Genomic DNA, 23,557 nt, shown 5'->3' on the forward strand with positions numbered 1-23,557 from the left:
TCTTCATCTCTATTTCTATACTGGACGCTTAAATACTAACCTTAGGATTTTAATCCCTTCGCGAATTAACTTCAAAGCATAAACCCTATAGTTCTTTCTCATTCCTTTTATTATCAAATCAACTAACATCCCTCATTACCATAAACTCTAATTTTATTTATAAAAAAATAAAATTCTTTTTCTAATGTTGATATAACTTAATACCTCGTCAACACTTTTAATTTGCATAAAGTTAGACACACCATTAATAATGTTCAAACAAACAGATAACATCAAATTAATTTTATTTTTCTCTAACCCTAAGAACTTTTCATAGAACAACCAAAACTGTATTCTTAGGTTTTCTATAGAATATCTTAATTTTTGGTTGAATTAAAAACATGATTTTTATAAAAAAATAATGTAATGTTCATCCAAAATAACTATATTTGATTTTTAAGATATAGTAATCAGTTTCCAAAAATTCTAGAAAAAAGTTAAAATACTTCCAAAAATACATAATTTATCAAAAAATATCACATCTCATAATTGTTTAACCAAATATTTCATAAAAATTTATATATATCATTTTTAAGCCATTTAAAATATTTTTAATAGTTTTTTAATTTATAAAATAAAATAAGACCTACATAAATTCTAAAAACTATCTAGAGTTAAAATTGAGATTTAAAGGTATTTTATAAAAATTTCAAACTAAAGAAATATTTATGTAAAATTATTTTTTTAATGTTAAACAATTTAAGGCACTTACGTAAAGTACGAGATTCGTAATTGCATCTTTGGGAGCCGTGTCCTTTGTAGTCCAACAAAGGGGGGTCTATCCAATTGTTCCCAATGCTAAGCTCATCATTTTCCCTCTCCCAAGAGATCAATTGGTCAATTGCACTTGCCATGGAAAAGCCACTTATAACTCTTTTAAGACTTAATCTTGATTAAGTCCAAACATACGAGCTTAGCTTCCGTGGTTTTATGTTGGTGACTAAGAGAGAAGAGAAGAGAAAGGCTCCAAAATGGAGGTAGAAGGAGAAGACATGGTAATGGCTATGGAATAGGCATGGGCTTCAATTCTCTCTTCTTGCTCTCTCCAACTTCAATTGTTTCTTCAAATCCTCTTGCTTGGATGGCTTGAATTGATGGCACTTCCTTCAGGATGATAGTGTCCTCTTCTTGATGATGGCGCCCTTCTCTCCCTTTAGTTTGCTCTCTCTCCCTCTTTATAGGATGGTACCCCCTCCTCTCTTTCTCATGATTCTTCAACTTCTACTAACTCCTCCCCTTCCTCTTCTCCAATTGGCTTTTGGACTTCCTCTCCCTTTCCTCTTCCTCTTCCACTTAGCCTTTTCCCCTTCTCCCTCTCTTCATCTCACACTATGATGTGCCCCCTAGGATGAGGGTGCCCTCTCCTTGTTCATAACCTCTTCAAATCCAGATGCAACATTTTTTCTTTTAGTTATGTTTTTTTTAAAAACTCGTTTCCTAACCTTTAGAACCATAACACATAAAAGAACACCCCCCCTTCTCTTTCAACTAGCATCCTCTCTTACATAATATTTTTTTTGTTAGGCTAAAATGTTAGCTACTTTTCCACTTTCATTATACGACTAACCTATCTTGCATTTTCGCCTATCAGGTTGCCATTATCAAAATGTTTCCCCTCCTTGCTCATATTAACTCAAATACTCATGGTTCCACTAATAAAAAATAATCCCTTCTGATTAGATAAAACTATCGAATTCTATTTGGTATTTTCCTAAGTCCACCCTCTAGCACAAAAAATCCTTTGAACTAGGATTTTCCACTTGTCGGACTACAGAGACACGTCCTCCAAAGATGAAATTACGATTGCATCTGCATTAAATTAATGTGAAAAATTGGTAACAATGTGTTAATTGTATAGAATATTGCTAAAACGTTTTGCAATGCTAGGCATTGTTTCTAGGTGTTGTCATGGTCACATTTTGATGCTCTATCTTATGCTCAGAATATGAAGGTTTATTGCCCCATGGTCAAAGAAGGAGAGAAGATCACTAGAGAGCAAGATATAGAATTTCTTGGTAGCCACCATGAAAGCTTCAACCAAAAGCTTGAAAGAGAGAGAGAAGAAAAAGCTTGTCTTAAAAAGTAATTGAAGTTCTAACCAAGACTAACTCTAACTACCCTGTCTTTAACCATTTTACCTCCAAAATAGCTTGTTATTGATGCACGACTAGCTATTTTGTCCAAGATGTCTCCAAATCTACCTTCAAGTGCTCTAGTTAACTTCAACTAGTTGTCCTTGGTCTCCTTGGTCACTGCACTTGACCATTTTCCCAACATACACCCTATCCTTAAGTAACTAGGAAGTAATAAGTCTGTGAAAGAAAATCCAAGAAGTGATTATACCAAATGGATCAAAGATCAATTCTTTGATACCACTTGTCAAGGAGAGGGCTGAGAGGTGAGAGAGAGAAGAGCTAAAGAGAGAGAAAAGAGAATGAAAGACTAACAAGGATTAGCAAGTAAGATCAACCACTACTAATCCTTGATACATTTTACTAAGATATTTCACTTTATCTCAAATTCTTTATAGATTGAGACTTACCACCACAATAAAAGTTGTAGTACCTATTAGAAACAACTAAGTTGATGCTAACTAGTACAAATTTGAAAAAGTAAATAGAACAAAGGTCAAAATTTCCTATTCAAAATGAACTTTTGACTTCATCATACTAGAAAATTTACCCTTTTTGTTACAAAGTTATTAGTTTTTCTCATTTCATGTTCCAAACTGTGAAAATTGGACAAAGGCTTATATGTTTTAAGGCTAGAAGACTAGTTATCACAATTCTATAATATTTTGTGAAAAACCTTTAATCTTGTGCCCAAAATAAATCTATATAATAATTTTGTGGCACACAAAGATAGAGATTTTTTTAAAGCTAACTAAAAATGTACAAAAAATAATCTTTGAACTAATTATCACTTCAAATTTTCCAAAAAATCATGAGAACTAGAATTGACATGCAAAACTTTCCAAAAAGTATTATTTATATAACCTAAAAAATGAGACAATGACTTTGAATAAATAAACTAAAAATTAATATAGTCTAAACAATCTTGCCTATATCTTATACATTCAATACCTTATGAAGCATGTGAAAAAGGTTGACAGAACACAAAGGAACCATTAATGTCTCTAGCTTAGTTAAGATACACATAGGATAGATACCAAGATAAATATTAAGAAACAAGAAAATGTTGAATCTTCGCATCATATATATTTACATCATATGATATTTACTTCATATGGTATAAAATGTATAACTACATTTTGGGACATGATAAACAATGCTAATTGTTATTATTTATAGACACTTTAATAACCCCTTCTTTTAATCATTGTTTCATTCTCTAGTAGAGTTAAGGTAAAAAAGGATATTCAGAAGCTCTTTCACATGCAATATAAAGAGAATAGTAAAAACATGTAACAATGCAATGACAATTAGAATCCAAATATGTTTTAAAGAGAGAAAAATATTCACATGATTGAATGTGATATTTATACAAGGTAGTTCGACTACAAGTAAACCTAGTTAGAATATACATCGAAGTTATGCTAGTATGTACTCATGATTACTCAAATTGGTAACATAATAAAACCCTCTACCCAAGTCTATCAAATAATAAGTACTTTTACCTACAAAGAAACAGCAATATGATAAAAATTATATGAATGTTGTAAAAGTTATACACAATACAAATGTAAATAAACACTATAAGATGCAATAAATAAATCAAAGTGTACAAACGATTGTCTGATAAACCAACTTGTTTTCTAATTTCTTGATTCTTCTTTCTAATGCTTGACTTTTCAAAACCTTAAAGGGATTATTCTCATTCTGTTAATCATTGTCTCCACCAATAGTAGAGTTTAAGTCAAAGTTTAAGGGATTTTTAGGGCGCTCCTGTATCTGCAATTTGAAGAGAATAGAAATAACATATAATAATGTGACAACATTTGGTTTTTAGAATCCTAAAATGTTTTAAATAGAGGGAATTTCACACAATGAGTGTGGAACTTATAAAAGATAATTTGATTTCAAGCAAACATCATTAGGGTAAATAGAAGTTTTGTCAATATGTACTCTTAAAATTTTAAAATTTGGTGATAAAATAAAACCCTTTTTCCAACTCTATCAAGGTACAAGTACTTTAATGCCAAAGAAACACCAATACGATAACACTTTTATGAATGCTACCAAAACTCTACAATTTAAAGATGTAGAAGAGTCTAAGATGCTATGAAGAACTCAGAGTATATAGCAAATTGTTTAATAAGCCATTACCTGTTTTCCCATTTCTTGATTCTTCTTTTCTAATGCTTGACTCTGTAAAACATTAAAGGGATTCATAATTTGTAACATAAAGTTGTTAGCTAATCCAAAAGCTTACTTGCTTGCCTTTCTTTTGAGACTTTGTAGTTGGTCCATTCTAATCTTATCCTATTCAGAATGCAACATATATACTTAGTATCATATGTATTGAAAAATCCTAAAGTTAAAAAAGTGCAAGCCTCATTGTGAGTGTTGAAATGCTACCTTGAAGACATCTATATTTCTTAATCCTTTGCAAACTTTTCTTTCAAAGCGGCCAAGTTCCTCAATAGAAAGGGATGCCAAGTCATCACCCTTTATACGCCTAAAGTTCAAGAACAAAAGATTTCAATGTGAGAACCTGAACTCCACTATAATGTCACTTACATATAGACAAGAAGGTGTAAGACATGAAAATTGACTCAATTATAACCTTCCCTCTCTTTGCATATGCTCCATCTTTTTTCTTAGGATCATCAGCTCTTGCTGCACATCAAATCTTAATCTATTAATCAGTGGATATACACAATGTATATATAAGATTTGCATGTTAAATCAATTGATAACTATAGTGCACACAAGATCTCCAATTTAGTTTAGATTTTATAGGAATTACTATAATGGATTTACCATTTGGAAATTTTCTACAATAAATGGTCAATAGAAAAATATCTACACTTTATTCTTAGCATGAATCCAAAAAAAAATTCATGACTTTGATGTGGCCTAATAATATTTCAATCATTTCTTTACATGTTTGCAAATGACATTTATCACCATTGTTTCTATACTTTAGCCAAAAACATAACCACTAGAGGGGGAAAAGTCCTCTTACTAGGACCATTTTTTAAACACTCATTTGACAAAGAAAGTCATTGATTATTTTATTGGTGGATCTCTCTAGAAATACCTTAGTCTTTGCAACTCATTAAAATGATTTGTAGCACACTTATTCAACATAAAATGTAGGTTGAAAAGTATAGTGTGTGTTTTTAAATATGTTTCTTCGATGATATCATGGAAATCATACTCTTCCATTAGGGCTTTTCTTGGACTCAAAATTTTCCACCCTTAGAAGTGCCACATCATTTTTAAAAATAGAAATGGGCACAAAAAAATATTTACACAAATCAATTGCAAACTTGTTGAACTCTAGATATTTATAATATAATTATTAAGAGTTCTATCATATATATAATATCATAAATATGTGAGGAATAAGATGCTTTTAAGTTAGGATTCTATAATATGATAAATATGTAAGATTTTAATCTAAGATTATAATACAAACCATTAAGATTATACTCCCAGAGAGGTGTCAAATGATATATCATATGATAAGGTTTCAATGTAGGATTGATAGGACTATCTTAGGGTGCTTCCCACTTTCCAAGAAAATGATGATATGGCACTTCTGAATGGAACCAACATTGAGTCCAAGAAAAGCATAATGAACTTGGAGTTTCCCTCAAGAATCTCTCAAAATCATTGTAATTACTCCAACATAGTTTATGAAAAGGATATTGGCATGTGTGCACTCAAGAGACTTATTCCATTGTTGAGAAACATTGTAATCATGTTTGATTGTAAAAGCCACACTTGACAACAAGAGAGAAATTCATAGAAAAGACTATTTATGAATAAGGCTTGCATGCATGTAATATAGAGGATATACATATAGTGAATCCTGCGACCTATTACCACAATAAAAATGTGTGCATTCTACAACAAAGTGACCTCCAAAGGCAAACTTGATAGCATATTAGAAGCGCATTGTCAAATATTCTACTCTAAAAGTCCTAAACTATTGTAAGGTTTTTGACATAGAATACTAACATCTTCTTCATTGTGAGTCAACCTACCATTTGAGAACATATCTCCTATTTGAGTTTTATATTTATTAAGAATAATTATTTTTGTGCTACCTCATCATATTTATCAACTTTCCATAAAAGGCTAGATCTCCTCTTGGAACTTTCTACTTGTTACAAATTATTCTTTTATTTCTATGCCACCTTATGATATTTGTAGTTTTTACCAAATAAAACAATGCTTTGAGAATCAAAGGAAAAATTTGCATTTTAATTTTCCCCTCTTGATTATCACTAGTGTCATCCATTTTCCACTTAGATCTTTCACATGAGTCATTTCTTGTAAGTGCATTTTAGTATAGAGAAATCTTTTGAACTACCTAATGTAATATTGTTTTTCCCATCATTCCTTACAATGGGCATTGGTTTCTATCTATGGTTGATAATTTATTTTCAAATATATAGGCATATAACATGCATGCACTTGATGCTCAAGAATGTGTACTAAGATACATACACATAAGCACAAAATCACAGTTTATGCTTTGTTCTATAGATATACCAACATAAACTCTATCATGTCCATTTTAAGAGGTCATTATACAATTGTCTTATACACACATCTTCATGGATTAGAGAGCGATGTTTTATACACTTACAAATTTATTCCAAAATTTCATTTTAATGATGCATCTTATAAGTACAATCATATTTCCTTTTTAAGAAAACCTCATACTAATTATTTGCATGATATAATCACATGCTTGCAAAGGGTAAATGTGTAAAATATTACACGGCGCAGTGAACAGAATCTGAGAAAGAGATAGAGAGTACACAACAGATAAGAGGAGAATCAGTAAATTCTTTAACTCCAAACAACTGATACAAAGATGGCTTTGTCCACCCGTGCGCTTCCACTGTGTGAAGCTTAGATGGCAATCTAGACAGAAGATAGGTGAAGAGCTTAAGGCTAACTGGAACAACAACTCTAACTGGGTGAAAGATGAGTGAGAGATGGCTGTGAAGAGGTTTAGCTTTTATAGCCCGTGAAGGTCGTTAGGTCGGCGTGCTGACCGATCTACCATATGAGCCCCTTTTAAGTCCCTTACACCGCAACTCGATGCAATGCGCCTCGAGTTGCTACCAGCTTAACCACTCCGTCTAACCCAAAGATTAGACCCACAATGGTCACCTTTTTGCCATCCGGTCACATAGACCTCATCTGATATACAAGTCAAGACTCCACCAATGTCCGGGCTCACACTTGGCTTCTCCTCATAATGGGGGCCTTACAACTTTGAGCACCATGGATCATTGGTAGCACCTAATGAGGGTGGGGCATTGATCATATCTAACAAAATGTAGCATAGAATCCACCAAGATCTAATGAGGATGAGAGGTTGAAACCACTCTAGTAAAAATGAAAAACAAGAAAAGAAAAGGAATAGCCAAAATAGCCAAAAATATTGACGTGACATGGCATGGAAATGAGTGGACTAAGCCATTATATTTGACGATCCATAGTTGTACCATGACAACAAAAAGTATTCATGACACTCTTCCTATATAGCTCTTATGCTTAATTAGGACCTTGAAAATAGAATGCAAGTCATACAAGTACCATTAATGAGAAAAGGCCTCTATTTATACCTTGAGAGAAGTTGTAACATCACAAATTATCTGATTAAGGCAAAGGGGCCAATAGAGTGTGATCTAACATTCTCTTGTTGTAATTTCTTTCCCAAGTGAGCTACATAAATGTTTTCTAATAGGGAAACTATATGCATCATATGGAGCTCAAATAAAAATCCAGGGCATTTTGATGTCATAGGGTTGTATTTGTATTCCATGTTTGAGTTTTACTATACATGGTATCAAAGCTAGGTTCTCTATGAGGAAACCTTAGCTTTTGAATAGAATCTTAACATTCAAAACATGACCTTTAAGGAAGATGACTTCAAACACTTCTTTATCCCTTCGGTGTCCAAAGCAGCCTATGCCAAGAACTAAGTAGGAGTGAGATTCATAGTTTGCCCAATGAGGTTTCGACACTAGTACAAAAAAAACCTAAATATCATGATCTCTATAAGCCCTATGAGATCTCATGAGCCAAGCACAATTTGACTCTCTTACATTGAGCCCAATAATAGCGAAAACATAATTTTTTTAAAATTATTTTTCAATAATCCATACATTTTGGAGAGAGTTGTATTAATATTATAGGATCGAACCTCCATATGGGACTAGCAATCCTACTAGAGAGATAGACATGGAGTACAATCCCTCATTTACTTCCTCTTCTCCACCCAATGTTAGCTACACAAGTGTTTACTTCTGTTTCTGGTCTATATGTTTCTACTTCCATATACAAGATATTGGTAATATGCAAGAAGAATGTACTTTTCACTTCATTCATAATAGTCTAAGTCTTTAAAAGGATAGATACTTTCATGTAGACACAAGAATACATGTGTATAAGAAAGACTCAAATGTTTCCTCTTCAAGTTTTTCGTCAAGCTTTGTTTTCAAAGTTAGAATGAAGCTTATGCATCATCATTTCAAATGTCATCATCTAATTTTTGCATTTTCAAAAAATGAATTTCCATCTACACCACAATTTCCAATCCTTCCGTTCTATTCTACTACATGATTATCATGTGCCTCCTAATGCTTGAGAATTCAAGGGTTTTCGGGTTGCACTACTATAAAAGGAGGTTATGGTAGTGCGTCATGTAAAAAGATTGAACATCCTTATGCTACAGAAACTATATCTCTAGCAAATCTGTATGTATGCATAGCCAATAGTATTGATTGTTATAAGTCTCTTCCAGCCATGACTAAAACTGAAAGAAAATATTTATGTCATGTAAAAAGGGAGCTGAAAACTTATGACATGATGGCTAAAAATGAAGATATTTTGGGCTTTTTTTTTTTGACTCATTACTACTGACACATTGGCTGAAATATATGTAGCTTCTCATATAGAAAATCAGGCTGAAAATCAATCCATAGAAGTATGTACATTGGATTTTTATCAAACAATTCAAGAATTTGTTGAGCAAGAAGACATTGGTTTACTCAACAAGGTTGAAGCACAAGTGGAGACAAAATACAAGATGGTGGATAAGAAAGTCAAGCCTGTGGCGGTCCCACTACCTTCTGAAAGTGAAGGGCTGGCTGATAGGGCAGTAAATCAGCCAAGTCTTCGTGGTCCTTCCAACATTGGTCACAAGTTCACATCTGAAAGTATAAAAGAGCTCAAAATAGGTGAAAGTTATTTCCTTTCGCCAGCTGAAAAACACTCTTTTATGAAAATACTAATGAAACATGGAAAATATTTTGCATTTCAACCAAGTGAAATAGGCTATGTAGATCCAAATATTGTGGCTCCTATGGTCATTTTTACGGTCCCACATGTGCCTTGAAACCTCAAGCCCATTCCTGTTCCAAGGGTGCATTTTACTAAATTATTGAAACTTCTAAATGAGAAGATCAAAATGAAGATTTTAGAACCTTCTTCAGCACCTTACTCAAATCAATGGTTTACCGTGCCCAAGAAAAATGGATCTTTACGATTCATTCAAGATCTACAACATGTTAATTGTGTCACAATCTGAAATGTTGGTTCAGGTCCAATTTTTGATGAGTTTGCTAAAGCTTTTGCAAGTAGAGCAATTTATTCTATGGGCGACCTATATTCAAGATATGACCAATTTCAACTTTCATTAGAAAGTCGAGACATTACCATAATGAATACACCTCTTGGATTGGTCCGCATGTGCACTCTACCACAAGGTACAACAAACTCCGCAGCCCATATGATGAATGCCATGCACAAAGTCTTAAGGGACTTTATTCCACAACTTACTCTTCCATTTCTTAATGATGTACCTATCAAGGGATGTGAAGTCAATGAAAAGAATGAGGAGCTTGACAAAGATGGTTGCAGGATATTTGTAGTTAACCATATTCATGATTGTGGCAGGATTTTAACAAGGCTAGAAGAGGTACATCTTACCCTTTCTGGAGCTAAGTCAATTTTTGGAGTAGAAGAAGTCCTAGTGGTCGGAAATCTATGTGGCCTCTACGGACGTAGACCTTCACCAATCAAGATAGATGCCATCAGAAGAATGCAAGAAAAATATACAAATATTTCAGAGATGAGAAGATTTCTTGGCGCATGTGTATTCTATCTCATATGGATACCACATTTTGCTCATGTCGTCGAAAATATTTATGAATTACTAAGAAAATGCCAAAGATTATCTTGGGGGGAAGAGCATACTCTCACTGTACGCAAACTAAAGAAGTTGTTAGTTTCAGCCCCCACTCTCGAAAGGGCTGATTATTCAAATGATCAACCCATCATCCTTACTGTGGATACAAGTCCCATTGGGATAGGATGGGCTGTTGGCCAAGAAGACCTTAAAGGTAACATGTATGCAATTCGTTTTGGAGCAAAGGTTCCCAATGAATATCAAAGAATGTATGCACAAGTAAAAAGGAAATTGTGGGGAGTTGTAACAGCATTAAAGTGTGATCATGAATACTTTATAGGTGCTTCCGTAGTGGTAGAAACTGATTGTCTTCCACTCTTAGACATGATTGCCAACTTCTCTACACCCGACATTGCTATACTAAGATAAATTACATATATTAAATCTCTCAACCCCGAATTAAAGCATATTGGGTGAATCCAATTACTGACATATTATCATGTGCAAGATATGACAATGAATAAGAGATTATGGAAAAAGATGAAGCTGAAGAATCTATACTTGTTGAATTTCATTCCATGACTGCTGAAAATACATTTTTAGTTGCTATATATACAAACCCAAGGCTGAATCTTATAGGTGAAGTTGATCTTTTTAATGATATAGCATCAAGTACAGTAAGAACAGGAAAATATACTACTATTAATCAGCATACAACAATAAAGATCAACGATTTATCTATGGAAGAAGAGTGGTCAACTAGAAGCCAGCATGCTCATTGTATTGCTCAAGTTCTAGTTCATTTCCTTGAAGAAGATTGGCTGAAGATTTCGGCCAATATTTGAGCACAATGAAGAAGGAGGAGTCTTGGACTGATGAAGAGTCCAAGCATATTAAGACGAAAGCTTATGGTTTTTTTCTTAAAGAAGGGCATCTATGGAAGCATGCAAAGAAGAAGAAAGGAGCACATGTCTGAGTTTTAGGTAACAAAAGATTGCAATAATAGGTAATGAAGGAGTTTCATGAAAGCTTGTGGACTGGCCATAGAGGCATACGAGGAACCTTTAGTAAAGTCAAATAAAAATATTGGTGGCAAAACATATATTGAGACATAGCACATTTTGTTGAAACCTGTTATGTGTGTCAGATGTATTCTATGGTCAAGCATTGAGATGGGTTACAACCAACTTATCCTTTGTTTATACATTATATATGGGTTATTGATCTTATAACTATGCCTCTAGGAATATGGAATATGCGATATTTAGTGAGAGGATCTAACCAATCAAGTTGAAGACAAATCCTTAACAGCCAAGACCACTCAAGTTGTTTGTCATTTTTTGCTTGAAGAAGTGTTTTGTAGATATGGTTGTGTGGGTAAAGTAACTGTACATAGAGGGGAGTTGGATGCTGATGAGGCACGCAACTTCTTTGCTCAATTGGGTGTTAAGTTGGCTTTAACATCAGCCTATAACCCTAAAGGCCATGGGAAAAGTGAGAGAGGGCACCATCCTATTCTCAAAGCTCTAGCAAAGTCTTGTAGAGGAAAGATCAAAGAATGGCCTAAAATGCTACCTTTTGCATTATGGATTGACCGAACTATTCACAGTAGAATGACTGGCTAGATGCCAACTGAACTTATGCATGGAATATTATCAATTATGCCAATTGAAGAATCTATTCTCACATGGAGTCTTCTACCTTGGGATGAAGGCATTAGTAGAGAAGAGTTGTTGACTTTACGCATATAGTAGCTAGAAAGAAGGCCTCAAGATGTTCAAGCAGCTATTGAGAAGCTAAAGATAGCAAGACTAAAAAACAAAAGAAGATTTGATAAGCGATATTGACTTCGGCCAAGAGCAATGAAAGAAAATGACTGGGTGCTTGTCTATGACAGCAGCCTAGACAATCAATACAATACTTCTAGGAAGATTGTAAGTGTTGGTTTGGCCTGTATGTGGTAAAAGTCATTCATGACAATGCCACATATTCATTGGCTGAACTGGATGGAGCAAGCATGAAGATACCTATAGCTAGAAAAAGAATCAAGCTCTTCAAACAAAGAGAAAGTTCAGCATATGAGTTAGAAGACTTGGATATAATTCAAGAGCATGAAGATATAGAGGAAGAAGAAGAGGCAGAAGATGAAGACATTGACATGGCAGAAGATACTTCTTCTAACACTGTTGATTCATAAAGACTTTGGCACATGCCAGAGGATGTGCAAGTTAGGAGGGGGTGGATGTCGTGCCACTACGCGCACACCGAGTAAACAAAAATTAGAGTGTGGCTTTCTTATAGATTTAGAGAGCCAATGCCATTTTAGACATTAGTGTTAGTGTCCATGATTCAAAAATATTAGATTTTTGGACAAGTTTTAGCCAATTTTTGATATTCTAGATATTATCTCTTGTAAAAATCCATAAAATTGTAGACAACTTCTAGATTAGGATAACATGTAAAAGAAAGCATGTAGCTTTCAGCTATTTTGAAAGGATTTTATGTAAAAAGAAAGATTAGTGAAATTGTGCGACGCGTGATTGTTGTTTTCAGGCAATGAATAGCACTTTAAAGTGGAAGATGAAGGAGTGAGTTGGCAAAATTCTAATCAGGTGTGCTGGTATTTCACCCCCCTTTCAGAGCCAATGGAAGCATCAGATTGGCGATCTGAGTAGCATAGAGGAAGGTATTATTTTATATAGGTTTTTTTTCTATTAGAGTCATATCTTCTCATAATGCTAAAAGAAACTGATAGGCTTCATCTCTGTTAGTATTCTTCTTCATTTTCTATTTCTTTTTCGGAGTATTCTTCTATGTCTTCAATTTCTTTGAACCCCTTCTCTTCTATCTACTTCTCTCCCTGAATCTATCTTCACCCTGATGTCTCTTACCCCCGTGGTGGACTTTCGACACCAAACACTCTGACACTATGTTAGGGAAAGTTTATGCTATCATCAGAGGTGAATTTCGAAAGATATTTGGGTTGATTTGGGGTTGATATCTTCAGCCATATTCAGAGAATTAGCTACAACATTGTCCTTGAAATTCATTTCCTACTCTACAGAAGATATCTTGTCAAAATATGCAAGTATCATGTGCCCCTATGGCACATCAATGTTTAGATGCTTTGAGTTGAATTAAAAGGAGCTTTTTCTCTTATTTCTTGGTTGCGGTAAATTATTCTTATCAGGAACTCAATTTGAAGCTCTCCTGAAGCAAGTCTCTTTGCCCCACAAGCCTTGTAATTGACTCATAAGCTTTTGTCCCTAACAGTCTACATTGAATGTAATCATGCAAAGTTGATTCATGCTATGGCATCATGTATGAATGATGGGATGCAAAGTTGTTTATGATACATGACAAAATATTGTACTTGATTTTATAATTTGTGATTGCTCTTACAATCAAGAAACCAAGCTTGATTTGAGATAATACTCTTGTGATCTTTGCTAAGAACATGCAGTTGGAAGCTCTATCAACATCCTCAAGAACTTGGCTTGAAACCTTCAACCCTTCTCTTATCTTTACCATCTCCGAAGTCTAAGCTCTTGAACCCCCGTACATTCTTCTCTCTCAAACCCTTGTGATTGACTGTGAAGTACCTCTTGAACCTTTAAACATTCACTGTAATCTACCTATCTCTTGAAGACACATCTCTATCTATCTTGCCGAGTTTTCTTGCCAAATCCCTATAGTGACCTTCAACCCTATGTGCTGCGACAACGGGATGTCATGAAGCAAGCACATCAAGGAGAATGCTAGTACCTACGAAAAATCGAATAAAAAGCTAGGCAAACATCGATGAAAGCATGCCCTATCAGTTCACATAAACCCTAATCACATTCTCATGTGAGAATCATAGGAAACACACTCATCTGTTAGCCCTCCACTTCATCTAAGCAGCTATTGCTTAGGAGTGGTCATAACTAATCCAAAACTTTTCTTAGCCCTCCACTTCATCCAAGCAAATTGATGCTCACGAGTGATCGTAATTAAGCCTCAAATCAACCTTGTTCAAATCACATCGATACATCAAGCATGTTTTCTAACATGAGTTGAAACATGGTTTCCTTCACTACTCTCTTCTCATGAAGCATTATTCCCTATTATGCCTGAAGCATTTGTCTTTGTAGCCTTGAATCCAAGCTGCAACCTAAAAGGCACTCTTAAACAACACTTGGGAGACCCAAATAATTTTCTATCACAAGGTAGATTCATAAGTATTTGTAGCACAAAGGTCATAAGATTGGTGCTTTCAATGGGATGAAGCTTTCACATCAAAGGACTCAACATTATATTCATCGTTTATTAAATAATCTACAGAAAGCCAAAGTACCTTCTCTCCTTTAAGTAGCATGACATGAAGATATCATTTATCTTCAATACTATAATTCCCGTGTAGCGCATGAGATTAACCAACCACTGGTAGGCCTCTCGATAGACTTGTTATAAGCTCTCGTTCTAATCCTCTTTTGTGGCAATAGTGTGAGGTAAACTTTTAACCTCACAACAGACTCAACATGCTCTTTCAAAGCGTGGAACTCTGTCAACCTTGCAATATCAACACGTCGCTTAGCTTGCTGAGCTTTCTCATTGAGCTTCTGGTAACTGCTCTTGTCTATGAATAGTTTGTTTGTGGGCTGCGGGGGCTCCAACCCATGCAGTGTATGCTGCGCATGGGCTCATTGTGCCTCCCTGGCTTCCTTGCCGTAGTTCCTTTTCCTTGTGCATGCAATCCGTCGTTCAATAAAAAGATCCCAAGGCTAGCTGTATAGCCAAAAGACTCCAGCCCACAACCCCAACTACAGCCATGAAAGTTTGCAAAATCCTAGACGCTCTTGATCAGGTCACAAAGATGAGTGCCTAACTTAATGCTCATAAGCACATAGTAGCATTAAGCCTGCTTTTGCATTATCCTGATTTGCTTTAGTGCTAGTGGCTTTGATTCTGGTGAGCTTAGCAGCATGCCGAAGTTTTAGCATACAACAATCGTCTTGTGTGCTAAGCTTCTGGTGTTTCTTTGTAGCACCCTCTCCTCTATCTTTACTAGACGGCTAGTATCATGGTAGTTCCATTAGAGTTGGTGGATTGCAACCCGTGTCTTCTCTCTCACTCTTCTAAGGTTGCGCTTTGTTTCTGATACATTGCACAACACGTCAACTTCATTATCTTCTTCTTTGTCTGCGACCATGCAAAGGTGGCACTCTAATTCCTCTTGTTTCTCGTGTATATGCTGCTCATTAGACCTTTCAAAACACTCCGCTCCTTGGTCCCCCCCAACCAAAGATATAAGATGAAAAAAATGAAGAAGGGAGTCACCGAGGAGGCAATCAGGCCGACGCACGTCCTTGCAGTGATGCTCCTATTTGGATGGGTGCACTAAATATTTACGGGATATATCCTCGAATCTTGAGGGACTTGGTTTCACGTGTGGAGCATGGAGCTATCGATGCGCATCACACACTCGACGCCGTGGGGTGAGGGAGCTCAAAGGAGAACTACCCTCATACACCCCTCCAATTGCCTTGCTTTTTCGCGCTTCCAACTTGTGTTCTCTTATTGCATGCTTTCTTCCACTAATCCATAAAGCTAAACGGCAATATCCTTTGCCTCAAAGCAAGGCGTGCGTGTTTACTTCATCAAGCATGCACCACACAAAAACATAGCCTCCTCTTTCCTCGAAGCACCATTGGCATCTTCTTGATCATTTTTATGGCGTGATCTCATTGCTCAATAGGCCCAAGGACCATGGTGCTCAAGTGGTGGCATTAAAGCTTAGTATTCTCTTCATTCTCAATCTTCCCAAGCTGGGCATATCCTACATTTAATGCATTCCAAGTGTGTGTATCTCTGATTGGAAGCTCTTCAAACACTTCTTATGCTTTTGCAATCAACATCCAAATCAACCATTGCAGTTTCAATATCTGCATCTACAACCCCAATGTTTCCACAAGCTTTCAAGTTGCAAGGCAAGGTATCAGCATTAAGAAATATCTCCTTTGAGCTACATCTATTCGAAAAAGGTTAGTGCTACTACACTACATCCATATTGCACATACATATTTTATTCCAAATCCATCCCCTACACTCCCTGTCACATCAGGCATGAAAAGTCTAGAGGTTTTCCATAGAGAGCAATAATTTTCACAACAATGGGTCTAACTTTATGACTTGGGCTAATTTGATGCAGCATGCCTTGGATTTCCAATGCATGTGGTAGCTTGTCTAGGGGTAGAACCCTTAGACTAACCTCCACTGGTTCTCATATGAGGTATCTTGCTCTTGTAACAGCAGAAATGTCATGGCCATAGTCAAGTTGATTTATGGTCTTATGCTTAAATCTCACTCTCAACTCCAAGACTTTGACTTTGCTGATGTATCAACCTTAAGCATAAGCTTCAATAGTTCAAAATCATTGAGAGGGATGATTTGCCTATCAAGTTGGTTGAGTATCTATGATTGCTTAGTGAATCCACCACCATTAACCCAAGTTAGGTGATAATCAAGTGGTTTTATTCATCAATAAAATAGCACAAGTATATTTCAAATTTATCCAACAAGTCATCTCATAGCCCTAATTATCCACCTTCTATTAGTAGTGTTGGCTATTATATTAAGCTCGGTCTTTTGATCAATTTCATAAGAAACCCTTGTTTCTCTATTTAGAGAGGCCCTTAACAAAATGAAGTAGTTGGTGGAAAGAACAATACCAAGACTAGGCTGCATAATGAGGAGCATAGTAACTCCCTCCAAGATTAAAATTGAGTTCACAAAATGCCCCCTCTAAGATAATAACGCATTTCGAAAAGTAACTCTCCTCTAGGATTAAAAATGGGCTTTTGAAAAGTCTCCAGAAAGAATAACTATTGTCAGTTTTGTCAAAAGGCTGGCCATTTTGACGACAAGTGTTGTTTAAAGGTCGAGGGCAAACTGTCTTCACAACCTAGGAGCTAGAGGGCATCTAGCAAGGGTCCTTTAGCCCCACCTCCATAGCAGAGAGGGGGTCATCCTCCATACCAACAAGATAGACCTATTGATCACATGGGTGTTAGACCATCCACAGAGGCTACACCCAAGGGGAAATATTTGATTGGTTTACCAAATCCACTACTTTAGACTTTGGTCCTCAAGCACTTCTTCTTTCCCTTGAGGATAGACTTGATGAGCCCCATCTCTTTCTAAGTTTTCCTCTACATTGAGTGTGCAATTAGAAATATTTGATCCCGAGTTCCCTAAATATCCTCCAATCTAGCCAATTGTGAATCTTGCCTCTACTTTAAATTTTGAAAACACTGACTATTGACCTATCAAACCTCCCACATGCACATCTATTGGTTCTTGTAGGGTACTCTTTAGCTTAACTTTTCTCTTGTGCTACACATTTCTACTCTTACTTTCTCCATCTTTAGCGTGCCTGCCTTTTGATAGGGGGACTATCTCAAAACCCAACATATTTCACTCATAAGCAATGTTTCATTGAAGATGAGGTATGCAATTTTTATGGCCTTATGTGGTATTTTTTCTTCTAACTTGCTTACTTAGGTTTGTACTAACCGTTACAGGACACTTGCGAGTTGATTGGTGGAAGATTTGGATCATTCGACACTAGTTATCATAGTTGCCCATTCTTGATGGGGCTTCACACTCTAGACCAATATGGAGTCATCTCCTCTAAGGCTCAGTTGTTGGAGACCATTCATTTCATTTCAAGGGGTTCACTATATGTATATCCTTTATATTCCATGCATTCAAGTCCTATTTATAAATATCCTTATTTGTGAGTTTTTCATGAGTAAAATATAATATTTTCCTATTCAATATATAAATAATCCCTTTTTATTATACCCTTTTGTATGTAAAAAATATATAAAAATGATATTTTGAAAATACCTTATTTTGAACCGACGTGATGCACACATTTATTTATGAGTGATCTCCCTATACATTTCATACATATCACTTCTTCTTTGGATGCTTCTTCTTTTCCCCATCGACATGGACATCTTAGGAAGAAAGGGGGGCTTCTCCTACTACCATCTACTAGTGAAAAGGGGTAGTCTTTTTCACTTGGTGTTTATAATATTTTTGTTGCTTTTGCTTCACACATATTATTTTTGTACTTTGTATTTTTAATGATTGTAAGAGGGTGCTTCCTCAAGTCAACAATCGCATTGCAAGTGTTAGATATGATCAATGCCCCACCCTCATTAGGTGCTACCAATGATCCATGGTGCTCAAAGTTGTAAGGCCCCCATTATGAGGAGAAGCCAAATGTGAGCCCGGACATTGGTTGAGTCGTGACTTGTATATCAGATGAGGTCTATGTGACCAGATAGCAAGAAGGTGATTGTTGTGGGTCTAATCTTTGGGTTAGACGGAGTGGTTAAGCTGGTAGCAACTCGAGGCGCATTGCATCGAGTTGCGGTGTAAGGGAGTTAAAAGGGGCCCCTATTGTGGGGTCCGGGGGCCGCAGAAGCGGCCCTTGGCGGCCCGATGGTAAGGGGAATATTCCCTAGCTGACTAGTGGAGGCTCATATGGTAGGTCAGTCAGCAGGCCCGACCTAACGACCGTCGCGGGCTATAAAAGCTAAACCCCTTCGCAACCATCTCTCACTCATCTTTCACCCAGTGAGAGTTGTTGTTCCAGCTAGCCTTAAGCTCTTCACCTATCTTCTGTCCAGATCGCCATTTAAGCTTCACACAGTGGAAGCGTACGGGTGGATAGAGCCATCTTTGTATCAATTGTTTGAAGTTAAAGAATTTACTGATTCTCCTCTTATCTGTTCTGTACTCTCTATCTCTTTCTCATATTCTGTTCGTTGCGCCGTGTAATATTTTACATGGTATCAGAGCCAAGGGGGCTCTAGAGATTGGAGAGTATGCAAGAGGCAAAGGCTTCAATAGCAAAGAGAAACTATATCGACTTCTGGAAGCGGTGCAGGAGGTGGTGTTGCTGTACTGGCTATTCAAACACTGAGGATTCGTCCACCAACCTTTAGCGAAGGCAAGTCAGATGGTACAAACTACACCTTGTGGAAGTTCAAAATTACAACTATCCTTGATTCTTATGAGCTTCTAGAGACTGTGCTGGGGACTGACGCAGAACCACAGCCTACCCCCGACCCATCAAATCCTAGTGTGATGATTTCTCCGAATCCAGATCTTCTACAAGCTTGGAAACGAAGGAATGCAGATGCATTGTGTGCCTTAGTTACAAGCTATTCTTACAGTGTTTTGACTTTGATTCTGCATACAACCAAAGCCTTAGAGGCTTGGAATGTACTAAGGAGTCAGTATGAAACACGAAACCAAACAAGGATTCAAAACTTGGAGAATCAACTAGTAGCGGAGAAGTTTGCTGAAGGAGAGACGGTTGAAGGATTCATCACTCGGATTAAGAATCTGCGTGACCAGATGGCTGGCGCTGGGATACAAAAGACTAGCGAAGAGCTAGCTTGGAGGTGTCTTTGGATTTGTCCACAAAAGTTTGATGGACTAGTAACTGCCCTTAATACTCAGGTGAGACCTCAAGCTTTGACTTTTGAGGAGTTTTGTGCATTATTAATGGAGGAGGAGTTGAGGCTGAAAGCCCGAGAAGGAAGCAACAATGGAGATGTTGCATTCTTTGCCAATGCAAAAGGCAAAGGTGTTTCCTCCACCAAAAATGATGGTGAAAAAAAGAAGAAGGGCGGTAAGAAGAAGTTTCAAGGAGAGTGCTTCTACTACAAGAAGAAAGGACATGCAATTGCAGATTGTCGTGTCAAGAAGGCAGATGAAAAGAATGGTACCCTTAAAAGTAAAGGGAAAGAGACAGCTAATACGGCTGAAGCTAAGTTGGAATTATTCATAGCGATTGTTGAGGAAGTGTGCTCCTCAGCGCAAGAAGAATCTACCACGGACTCATGGGTGTTGGATAGTGGGGCCTCCCGTCACATGACCAACAAGAAAGGTTTATATAGTTCTATGCAGCCTCTACAAGAATCCATCACTGTGACGGTTGGAAATGATACTAAATGCCCTGCTATGGGCACAGGTACTATTTCTTTTGTTGCTGCAAATGGTGAAGTCAAAAAGCTTTCAAATGTGTTGTTTGTTCCCGAAATCAAGAGAAATCTCTTATCAGTTGCTGCCATAACTGATCTTAGTCATGAATGAGGTTCAAGAAGATAGGTGTAGAAATTATTGATAGTGCTGGCATAATTGTTGGCAAAGGAGAAAGAAGGAACAACCTGTATGAGCTAAGTGCTCTTACAGCCACTGCTAGAGTGGGCACAAGTAAGCTTTTGCATGAAAGGTTTGGACACATCGGATTTGCAGTATTGAAGGAGATGCAAAAGCAAGGTATGGTTGCTCATCTATGTACAATAACTGAATTGAAGGAACCATGTGAAGCTTGTATGATGGGCAAGCAACAGAGAAAGGCATTTCCACAAGAAAGAAAGAATAGAGCATAGGCTCCTCTAGAGTTGGTGCATGCTGACTTGTGTGGTAAGATGCCTACACAGGCCTTGGGGGGATCTTCTTATTTTATGTTGATTGTCGACGACTACAGTAGGAAGATGTGGGTGTACTTCCTTCGTGATAAGGCTCAAGCTTTTGGTAAGTTTAAAGAATGTCTAATACTTGTTGAGAATGAAACAAGGAAAAGTGTGAAGAAATTTAGAACAAATGGTAGTGGTGAGTTCAACTCAAAGGAGTTTGAAGGCTTTTGCAAGAGCAAAGGGATCAAGTGTCAATTGACGACGCCTCACACACCTCAGCAGAACAGTGTTGTGGAATGCAGGAATCGCACCATTGTGGAGATGGCAAGATGCATGCTAAAGGGCAAGGGATTGCCTAACCATTTTTGGGCTGAAGCTGTTAATACTGCAGTCTACATTCTAAATCGGAGCTATACAAAGGCTCTCAAGGGAAAAACACCTCATGAGGCTTACACTGGTAAGAAAGCATCTGTCTCACATTCAGAATTTTTGGATGTGAATGTTATGCACATGTTCCAGATGAGAAGAGAAACAAGTTACAACCAAAAAGCAGAAAATGTATCTTCTTGGGTTATAGTGATGAGCAGAAGGCTTACAATTTATATGACCAAGAGGCAAAGAATATCATCGCAAGCCGTGATGTGGTGTTCAAGGAGGAGCCGCATACAGTGGAGGAGGAGAAGGCAAGTTCTTCCACTTTATCATCAAGCGAAGAAGTAGTCCACTATGAACCTGTCCCAAGAGCTATCCCTATCCTTTAGGAGGAGGAAGCATCATCTTTAGATGATGAGGAAAAAGTTCACCAACCTGACATCACCCCATCGGAAAAGCCATTGCCGCGCTGGGTGAAGCAGCTCTATGACCACAATCATCCTATGCATGCATCTATTGAGGAGAAGGCAGACGGACCAAGGAGGTCTTAGAGAATAGAGGAGCAAAGGAGGGCTTCTGCTCACATAGTCAATATGGCCTTGATGGTTGAGATTATGAGAGAAGTAAAGGAGCCAACTGACTTAGAAGAAGCACTTGCAGATCCATCATGGAAGGCTGCTATGCAGGCGGAGTATGACAGCATAATGAAGAATGACATGACACTTGGGAGCTAGTGGATCGACCAGCAAAGCGGAAGGTTATTGGCACCAAGTGGATTTGGAAGGTAAAGTACAAGGCTCATGGTACCTTAGAAAAGTACAAAGCTAGACTAATTGCCCAAGGATTTTCACAAGTTGAAGGGTTTGATTTTCAAGAGTCATTTGCCCCAACTGCCAGAATGACCACTATTCGCACAGTACTTATAGTGGCTGCCCACAAGAAGTGGCCAGTGTACCAAATGGATGTTAAGTCAGCATTCTTAATTGGTGACCTCAAGGAGGAGGTGTACGTGGCTCAACCACCAGGGTTTGAGGCCCCCCATTCTAAGAACAAAGTGTGTAAACTGAAGAAGGCATTGTATGGGCTGAAACAAGCCCCCAGAGCATGGTACCAGCAGATAGATAGGTTCTTTTTAAACCTAAACTTCAAAAGATGTGCCTCAGATGCTAACTTGTATGTTTACAGGGATGGTAAAAAGTCTGTAGTGATTGTCCTATATGTGGACGACCTTCTTATTATAGGTGACTATGAAGATATGATCAACCAAACTCGAAAGGCTTTGAGTTCTGAGTTTGAAATGACAGACTTGGGCTTGCTGCACTATTGTTTGGGGATTGAAGTCTGGCAAGAGCCAGGAAAGATCTTCATCTCTCAGAAGAAGTATGCATGGGAGATCTTGAAGGCATTTGGCATGACCGAGTGCAAGGAGATAGCTACACCTATGGAGGTGAATGCAAAGTTATCCGTCGAGGATGCATCAGCGCTAGCAGACATTGGGAGGTATAGGAGGTTGGTCGACAGTCTGATCTACTTGTGTAACACCAGATCAGATATCAGTTTTGTTGTTGGTGTTTTGAGCAAGTTCTCAAAGAAACCTCATGAGAATCATTGGAAGGCTAGGATGCAGGTGCTCAGATACTTGAAGAAAACTCTTGACTATGGTATCACATACAGTTTCGAAACTTCTCTTGTGAGGAACTGTGACTCAGATTGGGCAGGAGACATTGATTCCAGGAAGTCAGTTTCTGGTTATTGTTTCTCTTTGGGTTCAGGAATTTTCTCTTAGATTAATAAGAAGCAACCAACAATGTCATTGTCTTCTATCGAAGCAGAGTACAAGGCAGCTTGTTTTGCTACATGTGAGGCTGTATGGTTGAGAAGGATTCTATGGCATATGGGAGTGCAGGATGAAGAACCAACTGTGCTGAGATGTGACAATCAGAGTTGCATCACCATTGCTAAAAATCCAGTGTTTCATGCACGCACCAAACATATAGAGATCCAATATCACTATGTGCATGATTTGATGGAGGATAGGATAGTGGAATTGGTCTACTGTCCAATAGAGGAGAATGGAGCAGATATCTTCACCAAAGCACTTACGAAGGATCTGCTTCAAGGTCATCTTCAGAGACTCGGCATTGGGCCGAGGAGATAGTTCACCTATGGGTGGACATTGAGGGGGGGTGTTACATATGATCAATGCCCCACCCTCATTAGGTGCTACCAATGATCCATGGTGCTCAAAGTTGTAAGGCCCCCATTATGAGGAGAAGCCAAATGTGAGCCCAGACATTGGTTGAGTCGTGACTTGTATATCAGAT

General features: G+C 37.3%; 1 protein-coding gene across 1 annotated transcript in view; it reads right to left on the minus strand.

Annotated features, from left to right (window-relative positions):
- Positions 1–3,881: 3,881 nt before the first annotated feature.
- Positions 3,882–23,557, minus strand: part of LOC148021772 (MADS-box transcription factor 23-like) — a 65,377-nt gene continuing 45,701 nt past the window's right edge. The window contains exons 3-6 of the mRNA XM_087696752.1: positions 4,786–4,838; positions 4,578–4,677; positions 4,326–4,367; positions 3,882–3,950 (exon numbers count right to left, since the gene is read on the minus strand). Coding sequence (XP_087552878.1) covers positions 3,882–3,950; positions 4,326–4,367; positions 4,578–4,677; positions 4,786–4,838 — 264 coding nt within the window. The remainder of the gene's footprint in view (positions 3,951–4,325; positions 4,368–4,577; positions 4,678–4,785; positions 4,839–23,557) is intronic.

Source organism: Lygodium microphyllum, chromosome 17 (genome assembly GCF_053477565.2).
Source record: "Lygodium microphyllum isolate KBCC chromosome 17, Lygodium_microphyllum_v1.1.10, whole genome shotgun sequence".
NCBI classification, from domain to species: Eukaryota; Viridiplantae; Streptophyta; class Polypodiopsida; order Schizaeales; family Lygodiaceae; genus Lygodium; species Lygodium microphyllum.